A 13,693-nucleotide genomic window follows, 5' to 3' on the forward strand; every position below is an offset into this window, starting at 1 on the left:
GTCGGTAGTTCAGCAGTTCGAGACCCAAGTGTGCTGCATGACGCAGTGAGCTCCCGTCTCTAGTTCCAGCTCCTGCCAACCTAGCAGTTCGAAAGCAAGAAATGGCAAGTAGATAAATAGGTACCACTTCAGTGGGAAGGTAACAGCGTTCCGTGCACCTTGGTGTTTAGTCATGCCGGCCACATGACCACGGAAATGTCTTCAGACAGCGCTGGCTCTTCGGCTTTGAAACAGAGATGAGCACCACAACCCTAGAGTTGGATTCGACTGGCTTTCGAGCAAGGGAACCTTTACCTTTTTAAGCAGCACCTCAACTGGACACCCTACCCTCTAATCTCCACATATGAACAAGTAGGTTGTGGTGAGAGGAATGCACTTCGCAGATCCTTAGAGGCATTCTCTTCTTCGTGCCAGGACTAAGTGCTGGCACTGCACCATTGTTCCAAGCAAAGAAAGAAGCCACTAATTGTTAGATTAGATACAGGAATTCTGGACCTGGAGCTTGGCTCAGACAGCAGTCCTAAACTGGTCAGCTCTGAAGTAAATCCCATTTTATTCAGTGGGGCTTAGTCCCGGGGAAGTGTTCTTAGAATCGCAGCCTCAGTTGTAAACCTGATTCTTTTCAGAGTGGAAATCTGTTATATTTTATAGAACTGTGATGTTCTGGGAAATCAAAACCTTTCCAGGACACTGGGAAATACTGGAATAGAGGTGGAAGGTGGACCCGCCCCTCGCGTGTATTATTGCAGCTTCCAATTACTGTGGTACTCCTGGTAGCTAGACCCATCCATCCATCGACTCTCACTTTTAAATCTCTCTCTCTCTCTCCATTTCTTTCTTTATTTTTTTAATCTGAACCCTCCCCGCCCCTTCCCCTTTTCGTCCCCTCCCTTTCTCCGTCCGTCGCTCCCTGCCAGACATATGGGATCAATCAGAGCTTAAGCCTCGGTGCCGATGTGTTTGCGTTGGGAATGTTGACAGGCCGGCAGACACCGGAGGGGCTCTGGTGACAGCAACAACTTCAGCAGAGAGAGAGAGCGAGCGAGCAAGCGAGGGGAGGAGAGATATTCATATCTCGGATATACCACCACCACCACCCCGCCAAGCACTTCAGAGTCGGGCGGTGGAGGAGAGGAGCCGCTTTCCGGATCTCGCTTCTCCCCACGGAGGCGGCAGAGAGAGGGGAGAGCGCGAAGAGCCCCCGGGCTTCTCCACGTGCGCGCCAAAAGCCAGGCAGGGTCGGAGTTGGGAGAGCAAGAAAAGTGCGCCAAGGGAGTGCGGGGAGGGGGGCCGGCGGCGTCTCGGCGGGATGTGGCCCCTGCTGAGCGTGCTCCTGTGGGGCGGCGGCGTGTGGGGCTGGGCGCCTTTTCAGTCCGTCGCCCTCTACCGCCCGCTCAACTTGAGCTCCTTGGCGGCGCTGGCGGCTTCTGCTGCTTCTTCTTCTTCTTCTTCGTCGTCGTCGTCTTTTTTGGCCGCCGGGGCGGCGCTGCTGCAGCCGCCTCCCGCCGCCGCGCCGGGGAGAAAAGTGGAGAAGCTGGGCCGGCTGTTCAAGCGGCAGGTGAGGCGGCTGCGGGAGAAGAGCGGGCGGCTGGAGCTGGTCTTCCTGGTGGACGAGTCGTCGAGCGTGGGCCAGGCGAACTTCCTCAGCGAGCTGCGCTTCGTCAAGAAGCTGCTCTCGGACTTCCCGGTGGTGCCCACGGCCACGCGCGTCGCCCTCGTCACCTTCTCCTCCAAGACCAACGTGGTGCCGCGCGTGGACTACATCTCGCCCCCGGCCCGGCCGCAGCAGCACAAGTGCGCCCTGCTCAGCCGCGAGATCCCGGCCATCGGCTACCGAGGGGGCGGCACCTACACCAAGGGCGCCTTCCAGCAGGCGGCGGTGAGTGAGGCAGGGAGGGAGGGAGGGAGGGACTCGGGCCGGGCGGGCACTGTGGTGGCCGCAGCTTCCTGGACGTCCCGCGGTCGGCGCGCTGTTGGGGACAAGCCACAAGCCAGGCGCGCTTTCCTGGGAGTAAAAGGTAAAGGTTCCCTTGCTCGAAAGCCAGTCAAATCCGACTCTAGGGTTGCGGTGCTCATCTCCGTTTCAAAGCCGAAGAGCCAGCGCTGTCCGAAGACGTTTCCGTGGTCATGTGGCCGGCATGACTAAACACCAAGGTGCACAGAATACTGTTACCTTCCCACCGAAGTGGTACCTATTTATCTACTTGCAATTTCTTGCTTTCGAACTGCTAGGTTGGCAGGAGCTGGAACTAGAGACAGGAGCTCACTCCATCACCCGGCACACTCGGGTCTCGAACTGCTGAACTACTGACCTTCCACAGCCTGCAGTTCAGCATCTTAACCACTTGATCCATTGCAGCTGCTTATAGAACCCTAAAATGTCTATTAAAAAACCCCTTAACCTCTGTTTTCATTAGAAAGGTGGTCTTAGATTACACTTTTTCTAACAACTTGGCAGGAGCTGGAACTAGAGACCGGAGCTCACTCCATCATGCGGCACCCGGGTCTAGAACTGCTGAACTACTGACCTTCCACAGCCTGCAGTTCAGCATCTTAACCGCTTGAGCCACCGCAGCTCCTTTCCTGGGAGTAGGCCCCATTGAATAGCATGGGACTCCCTGGACTGCTCCCCTTAAATCCCCTTTCGTTAATCTGAAGTCACCATGCCCATTTGTGGGGTCGGGACTCGCAGTCATTAGCCTGCGTTTAAGAGCACACCCCCCCTTTGCTGTCCAATAAGGAGGGGGAACCGGGAGGGAAGGAGAGGGAACTCTCTCTTGTGCCGGGTTTTGGAAATGGGTTCCTACTTCATGCCCGTCCATCACAGGGCAAAGGAATTCCTTGCACGTGTGCATGATGGGCCAGCGTGGTGTAGTGGTTAACAATGCTGGACGGCAGACTCATCTCCACTCTGCCGGGGATGCCAGCCTCCAAGTTCCCACTGGGGATCCCCCGGAATTACAGCTCATATCCACACTATAGAGATCAGTTCCCCTGAAGAAAATGGATGCTTTGGAAGGTGGACTCTAGTTGTACCCCACTGAGATCCCTGTTCTCCCCAGACTCTGTCCTCAGATCTCCAGGAGTTTCCCAACGGGGATCTAGCAACCCTATCTGCCACTCAGTGTTGGATGGCAGACTAATCTCCACTCCGCCACAGAAATTTGCTGGGTGACTTAGGACATTCACTCTCTTCCAGCCTAACCTGCCTCACCGGGTAATTGTAAGGATAAAATGGAGGATGGGAGAACGGCTTTGTGTAAACTGCTTTGAGCTGCCTTCTGGGGAGAAAAGCGGGGTATAAATATCTAAATAAATACATTAAAATTGGCCATTCCAGAAAGAACTTTTTATATCTCCCAGATCCCAGACACATGAACAGCTACACCACACCGGCTTTCACACAAGGATAATAAACCTACTTTAAATCAAGTATGACCCTTAAGCATGTTCCAAGGATGGCACCCTTATGGGTCATTTCAGAACACAGTTAGTGGAAAGTGGATAGAAATTAGAAGACAGATGTGTTTATATGAGATGTGTTTGAAGTCAGTGTGACAGTTTACATTCAGATGGCAGGGTGCTTGCATGCCCTTTCAGCTCACTTATGTGTGTGGGTGCCATTAGTGCAAAAGAAAGTAGACAAAAAGCCCTTTAAATATCAAATGAATATTCTAACCAGCGCAGGTTTTACCTTGACAGGAGACATCCAGAAACACATTCACACCGACTCATAAAAGGAATGTTACATGTGAAAATGCCACATCCTTTGTCCAAGAAAAGTTGGGTTAAGCTTCACTTGTTAAAACAGCCATAGAGCATGTGGACATGTCTGAATTCACAGCAAATGCTTAAGTAATGAAGGGCCGAGCCACAACATCTAACTAGGAACCATCTTGTTGGTCTGGGTTAAACCCAAAGCTGTGATAAAAACTGATGGTATAGTCATATCCTAGCCAGTATTTGCTAATGCAGCTGTCTACCTGCACTTTTGAGCACTTTGTTTGCAGGTGGTGCAACGAATATGGGTACTGAAGTTGTGAGCTGGATCCCAGGTGAAGGAAACACACAACTATTTCTGGGCTGCATCCAGAAATCATTGGATACTGTGCTGTCACTGACCCATAGCAACCATTTGCAAGTTGCAACTGGGTCTTCCTATGTGGACGAGACAAAACAGTTGCAGATGATTGCTATAGCACAATGATATTCAACAATGTGTGCTGCAACTCAGCTTGTGCACAGCTGCAAAAAAAATCCCAGGGCTGTGCATGACATTTTCATTGTGTAATCAAGCCTCCTTGGATAGGTAGCAAAGGAGACATTGCAAAGGAGTATTGTTCGGTGTGCTGTTTATCTATGGCACTAACCATTTGGTTTAAAATCATAACCTCCCAAGGGACCTTTTAATTTTAAAAAGATGGGACTTTCACACACTTGGATGTAGTGCACAGTTCTCCCCTTGGTGCCCATTCATCCAAGGCAAATTGGCAATCACGCTATACGTGTTGCAATATACAATACAGATGGTTCCTCAAATGAAAAAGTAGTAGCAGCTGAAAAAGCCTGGCTACGTTGTTGTCCCAATTTGTTCCTTCCTAGCAGTGATAACGAACAACCATCTTAACATCACCTTCTGTTAAAAGAACACCATCCAGGAATTCAGTATAACCTGTATCTTCTTTATAGTTTAAGTTTTGGCCCAAGAACTTTCATTGTTAGGCTAAATTCAGGTGGGTAGCCATGCTGGTCTGAAGCAGCAGAACAAAGGTACTGGTCACACGGCAAAGTTGCCGCAGGAGAGGCACGGGAGTCCTGCGGATTTTCCAGGCGCGATCTCACCCCAACATCTGGGAAGTGCAGTGCTCCCGTGGCGAACCCGTGGCGAACCCGCCGAAGGTGCGGAGTTAAAAAGTACTCGTAGGTACTAGTTTCCTGAAACCGCGGGCCAAGGACGGGCGTCTGATCGCATTCCCGGTGGACTTACATGGCATCCGGCGCCCGCTGCTGTTCGTCTCTGCAGGTTGCGCAACAGCGCCCAATAGCGCATGCGCACAAAGAGCGATTGCTACTGCGATCGCGCGGCGCGCCTTCTGTGCCGCGCTGCAGGATACCTGTCTGATTGGCATTTCCCCCAAACCACGGGACCTCGACCGGGACGTGTGCTTGGGCAGCCGCGCGTTAGTTTCCTCTGGGGCAATTAGCCACGCCTCCCCCCGCGATATCTGGCCCGTGTGACCGGGGCCAAAGTTTGAGTCCAGTGACACCTCTAAGTCTGAGGAAGTGTATATGCACTTTGTTGGTCTTAAAGGTGCCACTGAACTCAAACTTTGTTCTATTGTTAGGCTAAGTTAGTTACTAAATAAGAAAGACATTGATTATGTACAGCATGTCCACCAAGGCTGCTTTTGCACCAAGGATTTTCCACATTTCAGCCACCTGACTCACAGTTTTTTTCACGTCCCCAAATGAAATTGTCCTCGATTTGTGTGAGGGCCATTGGCAGCCCGTTTATCCAACAAAAAGTTCTCATTCCTTTTTAAACCTGTTAAAATATTTCCTGGGCAGGGCACTATCAGTTTCTTGGGTCTGAAAGGGAAACGTCATTTGTAGGACTTCCATGAAGTGCTTGTCGATTGCAACAGTTAGCACAACAGAAGAATATCCTCCAACCTGTCTTTTGGACAGGGAGAAGGGGGAGAGGATCTCTTGGAGAACACTGCAAATATGTTGAGGTTTTTAAAAGAAAAGTTTTTAAAAGCTGTTGTGTTATCGCTGTGCAGCATTACTCATGCTCTTAAAGGTTTTCTTTAAAATAAAGTTGAGAATTCCTCGCACCTAATCCTGCCTTTCGGACAGGGGGAGGGTGGGTTGCCTCTGCAAATGTGTGGAGGGATTTTAAAAGGTATTGTGTTATTCCTATGCAGCATTACCCATGCTCCTGAACATAAAATAAAAATTAAAATGGGGGGGACAACAATTCTAACTGTCAAGTGAGAACACAGTGATGGTGTTGCTGGTAGGATCTCCAATGCCCATCACATGTAAAAGGGAAACCATGGCTAACAATGGAGGGAAAATAGAAGAAGAGAAGAGATCTGATTTATACCCCGCCCTTCACTGCCCGAAGGGGTCTCAGAACGGCTTACAATCTCTTTTCTCTTCCCCTCCACACAACAGACACTCTTTGGAGAACTGCTCTTGAGAGAACAGCTCTGAGAGAACTTGTGACTGACCCAAGGCCACACCAGCAGCTGCATGTGGAGGAGTGGGGAATCAACCCCAGTTCTCCCAGATTAGAGTCCGCGCTCTTAACCACTACACCAAACTGGAGGGTGATCAGCCCAGTGTTCGAATTACGTTTGCTGTTTAGGGTGATTTAACAGAGGACCACCAAATAAAACATCCTGGTGTGGAAGCTGCCCAGGAACTGAAATAGTTATATTAGCTGGATTCCTCAGGATCTTTATATGTTCTTGGTGGTATCAGTACTGAACACTCACATTAGCTGATTCCGCATTCTCCTTTTTGTCACTCTTTGGTCCCTATTGCTTTGGGTCACACACACCCCTTTTCTACATGTGTTTTGCTCCCTCTGGGACTACTAGAGAGTGCAAAACACATTGGGGGGGGGGGGCTGAAGCAATAGGAACACATAAGTGATTAAAATCAGAATGCAGAAGGTTTGTGGGAAGACTACCAAGTGTTTTTTATGGTTACTCAGGGAATAGAGAATCAGCAAGTCAGTTATAAACAAATGGGCTGAGTTGGCTCCAAAGCTTGAGGATGACATACTGATACCATTAATGCATATAGGAGGGTTGTGGCTGTGGCTCTGTGGTAGAGCATTTGCCTTACATGCAGATAGTCCTAGGTTCAGTCCCCAGCATTCCCAGTTCAAAAGATCATGTAGTCATGTAAAGTTGCTGCCATGTAAATGTAATGTAAAAGTTGCTGCTAGTTGGAGCAGACAATACTGACCTCGTTAGACCAATGGTCTGATCAAGAATCAGGCAGCTTCATGTGTTCATGTCCCTAAATGAACACTTATATACTCATTTACTTTTTTACACATTACACAGTGTTACGCTTCCAAATATGACTCCCAGCGCATCAGAGCAATAAAGTTCCCACACTACAGCTGCTGAGTCGTTACCCTTCTGCAGTCAGCTGCAAACTGGTCAATCACTGGTTCCAAACAGCTCTAAATATAGATTACAGTCTGGCAAACCCTTTCCGCTGGCAAAAGTGCCAGGCAGCACTTGCATAAGCGGCAATGCTGGAATATTTGCTATGCGTATTAAAATTATTAGCACACTTGCACTGCACTTTAAAAGGAAAATTAACATAAAGCTCCCCCCCCCTCTTCAAGCGGGTGGATCACAGGTAGTTTAGGAGCCTTGCTTGGATACCCAGCGTTGCTGCACTTTCACTCAACACAGAGATCAGCAGCAGCCTGACTCTCTTCCTCCCTCCTGATGCCTGGCACACTTTGCTGCTGTGTCTCAAGCCTCCTGCTTCCCAGATCCTGCCTCTCCCTTCCCCAGGGCTAATTTGCGAATCGGAATGCTGGATTTTCTGCCCTTTGTACAAGTGAGAGAGAAAGGAGATAGGCAGGATGCTGGTAGCCAATGACTGTCTGAGGATGGGTGGCTACTGCCAGGGGCCTGCTGCTAGAGTGGATTAGCAGTGCTGTCCTAAGAAGAATTAATTACACCCTTCTAAGTATATTGAACGGAGCTGCGGTGGCTCAAGTGGTTAAGACGCTGAACTGCAGGCTGTGGGAGGTCAGTAGTTCAGCAGCTCGAGACCCGGGTGCCGCATGACGGAGTGAGCTCCCGTCTCTAGTTCCAGCTCCTGCCAACCTAGCAGTTCGAAAGCAAGAAATTGCAAGTAGATAAATAGATACCACTTTGGTGGGAAGGTAACAGCGTTCCGTGCGCCTTGGTGTTTAGTCATGCCGGCCACATGAGCACGGAAACGTCTTCGGACAGCAGCTGCTCTTCGGCTTTGAAACGGAGATGAGCATCGCAACCCTAGAGTCGGATTCGACTGGCTTTCGAGCAAGGGAACCTTTACCTTTAAGTACATTGAAGTCAGTAGGTTTAGAAGGGTGTAATTCTTCTTGGGATTGCACTGTAAGTGACTGAAGCACCTGTCGTCCTTGTTACTTGTGCTGCTGGTGCTCTCTGGAGTGGAGGCAGAGAGTTTTTTTAAAATAAATTCCTGAGTACAGGTGGGCACATCAGTAGTGACAGACAGTGTGGTACAGTAGTTAAGTATACGACTAGGATCGGGGAGAACCAGGGTTGAATCCGCACTCTGCCATTGAACCTTGCTGGATGACTTTGGGCCGGTCACATACCTCAGCCTAACCTACCGCACAGGAGTGTGACGATAGAATGGAAGAGAACAACATAAACCACCTTGGGTCCCCACTGGGGAGAAAGGCGAGGTATAAATGAAGCAAATAAATAATATTTGTCACCTATGATTTTGGATCAAGTCTGTTTTATTTGTTATGGCATTTAATGGGGGGTGAGGCCTTAAGATATGGGAAATGTGGAATATAAATATTTTAATAAATGAATAGTACTTCCCCCCAGTTGCATAAGACAGTTTCGCTCATGGGAAGGGCTGTGAAAAAAACTCTCCAACCGTGTCACCAGCTGCCTCATACATCATTCCTCTGCCATTCCTCAACAACACTTTGCAGCTTGTGCAGTAACTATGTTAAAAAGCAGAAAAATTGTCATAAGCTAGATCCTTAATAATATGGGGTGACAGCTGGTATGCTGTGGTTTGGTAATGATTCTATCTGGGTTCCTTATAATAATTGAGTTGATCTCAGAAAAAAGCTTTTTTTAAAATTTAATATTAAAAAACAGTTAAAAATAAGAAAGCAAATCCTGGTGTTTATGCAGGGCAAACAGGGAGGTGTCGATTTTATGTGCTGCTGATGCTTCTAAGAGGGGCATCCATTTTTCTTGAAGATTGTCAGGAACGGGTTGATTTTCAGATCGTAGGATGCTAGTGGAAACTTTGTCCTGTAAAAAGAAGTCCCACAATTTCAGATACCAGTCGCTCAATAGCAGCGTCTTCTTAGATTTCCAATGAAATGCAATAACATTCCTAGCAGCCGCAAGACACAATTCTATCAACTCTTTCACAAGCCCGTTGGGGGCAGGATGACTCCAATGATTCAAAAGGAACAAGGAGGGTTGTAGTTGGAGGGCACAACCTGTAATTAAAAGTATTTGGGCATTGACTTCTCTCCAGAAGGCCTGGACCTTGGAACACTCCCACCAGCAATGAATATAGGTGCCACGGCCCCCACAATTTTTCCAACATCTGTCCGAGATCGCACGGTTAATGCATCTCAGAAAAAAGCTAGTGTGGGAGGAACTGTGGAATATTCCTTCTGAAAACTAGCCTACATCCTAAGGAAGGTTCTGAATATCGACAAAAGGAGTCTTCCCCAGTTTGTCAGTTCTGATGAGCCACAGTCTGTTGAAGCCATTCAGCTCATGAGTTTGGTTTTGTAGTCACAAATATATGAAATCATTAATACATTTAGATTGCCGTCCTAAGCAGAGTTACACCTTTCTAAGTAAATTGAAGTCAACAGGCGTAGTCGGGTGTAACTTTTCTTAGGATTGCGTTATTGAGGTATGAAATTTGGTGGTTCCATATTTTTGAATGTAACAATGAGTGCTACATCTTTTAACATGTAATAACATGTCTACACACACACACACATGCTGTTCCGCTCATGAAGTGTTGATGGCATTTATAATTACACACACATTGATAATTTACTTATTAAAGGGAAGACTCCTCATGATGACATGTATACATAGCATATTCCTGGAGGTATTTTCTAAAGCTGCATGGAAGCTGTGAAGTGCTGAAGTGTGGAATATGGCAGCTTGAGAAGAATCCTAAGAATCTGTTTTAAAAGGGGATGTTCCAACTGATATCAAGAGGACTTGAGTACTTAGGTTTGCTTGGAGCACATTCAAAGGGCTAATACAGCTGAACAAAAAGGTAAAATATATGTGCCTCGGTATATGTTGGAAAACATTTTTTTTAAGCAGAAACAGATGAGATGCTATAAAGTGAAGTTTATATTTGATGTTGACGTCAGTCTCCACTTCCCTAACATGTCATTGGTCCCTAGCCTTGGGTCCCTAGCCTTGTTGAACCAGTGGGCATTTTTGGAGTTTCGAGAATAAGCAGAGGCGCGCATGGGCACGCTGGGGCGGGGCCACGACCATCCGAGGGAAAACCATAGAGTTTTCCCTCGGATGACCGTGGCCCCGCCCCCAGTGTGCCCGGCGTGGTCGCGTCACTTTCAGGTGACGCACACGTCAGGGTGGGGCCTATGCGGGCCTGATGGAAGCCCTCTGGGGGCCTGATCCAGCCCCCGGCTGCATGTTTGACACTCCTGCTCTATGTGGTTAGGATCCTTGTTTAATATGACCTAAAACTAAATATAATATATGACAGAAAGTTATAGTGTCTCTAAGACACCTTGTAAGTCACTTCAGTAGTGCTAAGTATTATTTTAAAAACACTCTTAAGGTGATTTGATACTATTCCAACATCATTTATTGATCCAGGAAGAAGAGAGCAATTGGCACCCTCATTACAGCTTAGTACACCATGTATTTATTCAGACAGCTGTAATTTATTCTCTCAATATTTAGTATAACTAGGCATTTTGCTTTGTCTGTTTTTTGGCAGACAAATTACAACTTGGAGATAATATTATACAGCCCTACTAGGGATTCTAAAAGACTTCTATTATGTTAAAATACCATTACTGAAATGAATATAGGAAGTTGCATTTCAATGTTAACAGCAACCTTTTCCCTCTTCCTCTGAGCTATTATACCACCGTCTTCTATTTTTAAACTCTTATTGTATTATACCTTTTTGTTTTTATTTTTTGGCTGGTGTTCCTAAAATGCCTTGCTATAAGAAATTTCTCATTTACCGACTTAAAAATGCACAGATCTTCATTTCCTTTTCCAGATTTCAGAATAAGTAATTTTGTTATACAAAGAAGACCCAAACTCTTTCTTAAGTGGCTCTTAGGAATATATCCAAGATCTTTACATGGTTTTGGTGGGCAATCAATCAATCAATAATTGAGTGTCATAAAGGGTGAGCCTTCAAGGTACTTTATCTAGGATAGCCCCATTGATGCAGTGGTGCTGGAAAGTGCTGTCAAGTTGCAGCTGACTTATGGCAGCCTCCTAGAGTTCTCAAGACAAGAGACACACAGAGGTGGTCTGCCACAGCCTGCTTCTGTGGAGCAGCCCAGGACATCCTCAATGGTCTTGCACCCCAAGTGCTAACCAGAGCTGACCCTGCTTAGCTTCTGAGAGCCAGTTTGGTGTAGTGGTTAGGAGTGCAGACTCTAATCTGGGAGAACCAGGTTGGATTCCCCACGCCTGCACCTGCAGCTGCTGGTGTGACCTTGGGTCAGTCACAAGTTCTCTCAGAGCTGTTCTCTCATCAGCAGTTCTCGAGAGAGAGCTCTCTGCAGCCCCACCTACCTCGCAGGGTGTCTGTTGTGGAGAGGGGAAGAGAAAGGAGATTGTAAGCCGCTCTGAGACTCCTTTGGGTAGTGAAGGACAAGGTATAAATCCAATCTCTTCTTCTCTTCTTCAAATGAGATCAGGCTAGCCTGGGCTATGTTGGTTAAGTTCCCATTAATGTAAGTGGGGGTATGTGGGACTGTTTAAGAAGGAACGTTTCAAGTACTGAAGCACTAATCCCTGGATGACATTCTTATTTATCCAACCAGCTGAGTGAATAATAAGATCCCTTGCTCACATGAAGGGTTGGACCCAAATCTTGGTTTCTGTTGGTGTAAGGGCACATGTAGTGGTGGTGGGGAATCCCTGCTGATTTCTCCAAACTGTTGACCCTCAAATCACCCCAAGCCTGTTCTTTGGGAAGGTCACTTGGGGACAACATTTCAGAAAGGGTAAGTAGGCTACAGTCGGAGGGAAAAGCTTTTGCTCTGTGAGCAGAATCCCATTTGTGGCGCTTTGGATCCACCCCAAGGCCTGATGTCAAAACTGGGGAAACCCATAATAATGCTGTGGTATGTGATTGCCCTCTCTCCTTGAATACCTCGTTTTCAGTTTCCTCACTGATTTCATTGGGAGGGTAAAAAGAGCTCATATCCGGCTGTCATAGCAGTGTAGCTAAGGTTTCCATCTCTGGGTTGGGAAATACCTGGAGATTTTGGGGAGTGGAGACTGAGGAGGGCGGAGTTTGGGGATGGGAGGGACTTCGATGGGGTGTCATGAAACGGAATCTACCAAAGTGGCCATTTTCTCCAGGTGAACTGATCTCTGTTGCCTGGAGATCAGTTGTAAATTAGCGGGAGATCTCCAGCCACCACCTGGAGGTTGGCAGCCCTAAGTGTAGCATGGGTCTGTTCTGGCTTTTGTGGGTACAGAGAATGGGAGGCTGGACCAGCAGCGTAGGTGAGTGACCACTCCTAATTCTGTTTTTTCAGAGAGATGCTTATGGTAAGAAAATTGTCTTTGGCTGCGGGCACACGGGCAGGAAAATGGGGGGGGGGGGGAGCATGGCTGTTTGCCCCGGGGCTAAAAACCGTGCAGTTGCACGAGCAGACCTACCATGGAGGTCCCGTGGTAGGGGGGAGGTGCCGATCACTCCACAGTCCTGCGGCGCGGCAAAGAAGCGGGGCGCGGGGCAAACGGGGTTGGTTTTTTAAAAAAACTCAAATGTGCGCATGCTCCCTTGGGTACTTGTGCGCATCCGTGGAGACTTTGAAAAAAAAAACCCTTTTTGCGAGGGGACATGGGCGGGCGCCGGAACTACCACCGGAAACGCGATCAGGCACCCGCCCTTGCCCCGCGGTTTGCCCTTCCGTGGGAAGCCTCGGGTTCGCCACGGGAGCTCGACGCTTTCCAGATGTGGCGGTGAGATCGCGCCCGGAAAATCCGCCTATCTTCCGTCCCTCTAGTGTGCCTAATGCTCCGTGTGACCGCAGCCCATAATTCATTACAACTGAGCAGGCAGATGAGCCCCATACTCAGTTATTCACCTTAGCTCTAAAAATATGCTTTAAATTTGAATGCTTGGCATTCGTCTCTCAATAAATCTCTTGTTCAAGTTCCAGAACAGCCACTGAGTTGTTTTATCTCTTTTTCTCTTGGAAATGCAATTACTTTCTATGATAGAAGAAACAAAGGCAGTCATATTACTGTTCTTGGAAGGGCCAAAGGAAGGAATGCAATTATCTTACAAAGCAGTGTGAGAAAGAAAAATAGTTGAGTACTTTTTCTACTAGGGTTAAGAGAAACATTTACTGAAAAAGCAGACTTTGAACAGACAGGTTAATCACTTACAAGTTGTTAAGGGAGTTAATTGCATCGTTAATTAATTATTATTTCCCTAAAAGGACCTTTTAGAAGCACTGAGGAAGGGAATGCAAACCTTTGCTTCGTGGTTCAGAATCATCTGTTACTGATAAACATTTGTTGGGAATAGTCATCCTACAACTGCCTGCTGTGAAGTATGTTTTCTTGCCAATTATAAGAAGCAGAATACTGGACTAGGTGGACTCAGTAAATAGATTTTGTCTGTGCACTTATTGCATCAGAGAGTCAGACACAAAAATATATTATTACAGAATTCATATGTT

The 13,693-nt window shown here is 47.5% G+C and overlaps 1 protein-coding gene across 1 annotated transcript in view; it reads left to right on the forward strand.

The window, feature by feature from the left end:
- Positions 1-1,309: 1,309 nt before the first annotated feature.
- Positions 1,310-13,693, forward strand: part of SVEP1 (sushi, von Willebrand factor type A, EGF and pentraxin domain containing 1) — a 142,441-nt gene continuing 130,057 nt past the window's right edge. The window contains exon 1 of the mRNA XM_015409584.1: positions 1,310-1,879. Coding sequence (XP_015265070.1) covers positions 1,310-1,879 — 570 coding nt within the window. The remainder of the gene's footprint in view (positions 1,880-13,693) is intronic.

Source organism: Gekko japonicus, unplaced genomic scaffold (genome assembly GCF_001447785.1).
Source record: "Gekko japonicus isolate JY-2015 unplaced genomic scaffold, Gekko_japonicus_V1.1 scaffold1981, whole genome shotgun sequence".
Classification (NCBI taxonomy): Eukaryota; Metazoa; Chordata; class Lepidosauria; order Squamata; family Gekkonidae; genus Gekko; species Gekko japonicus.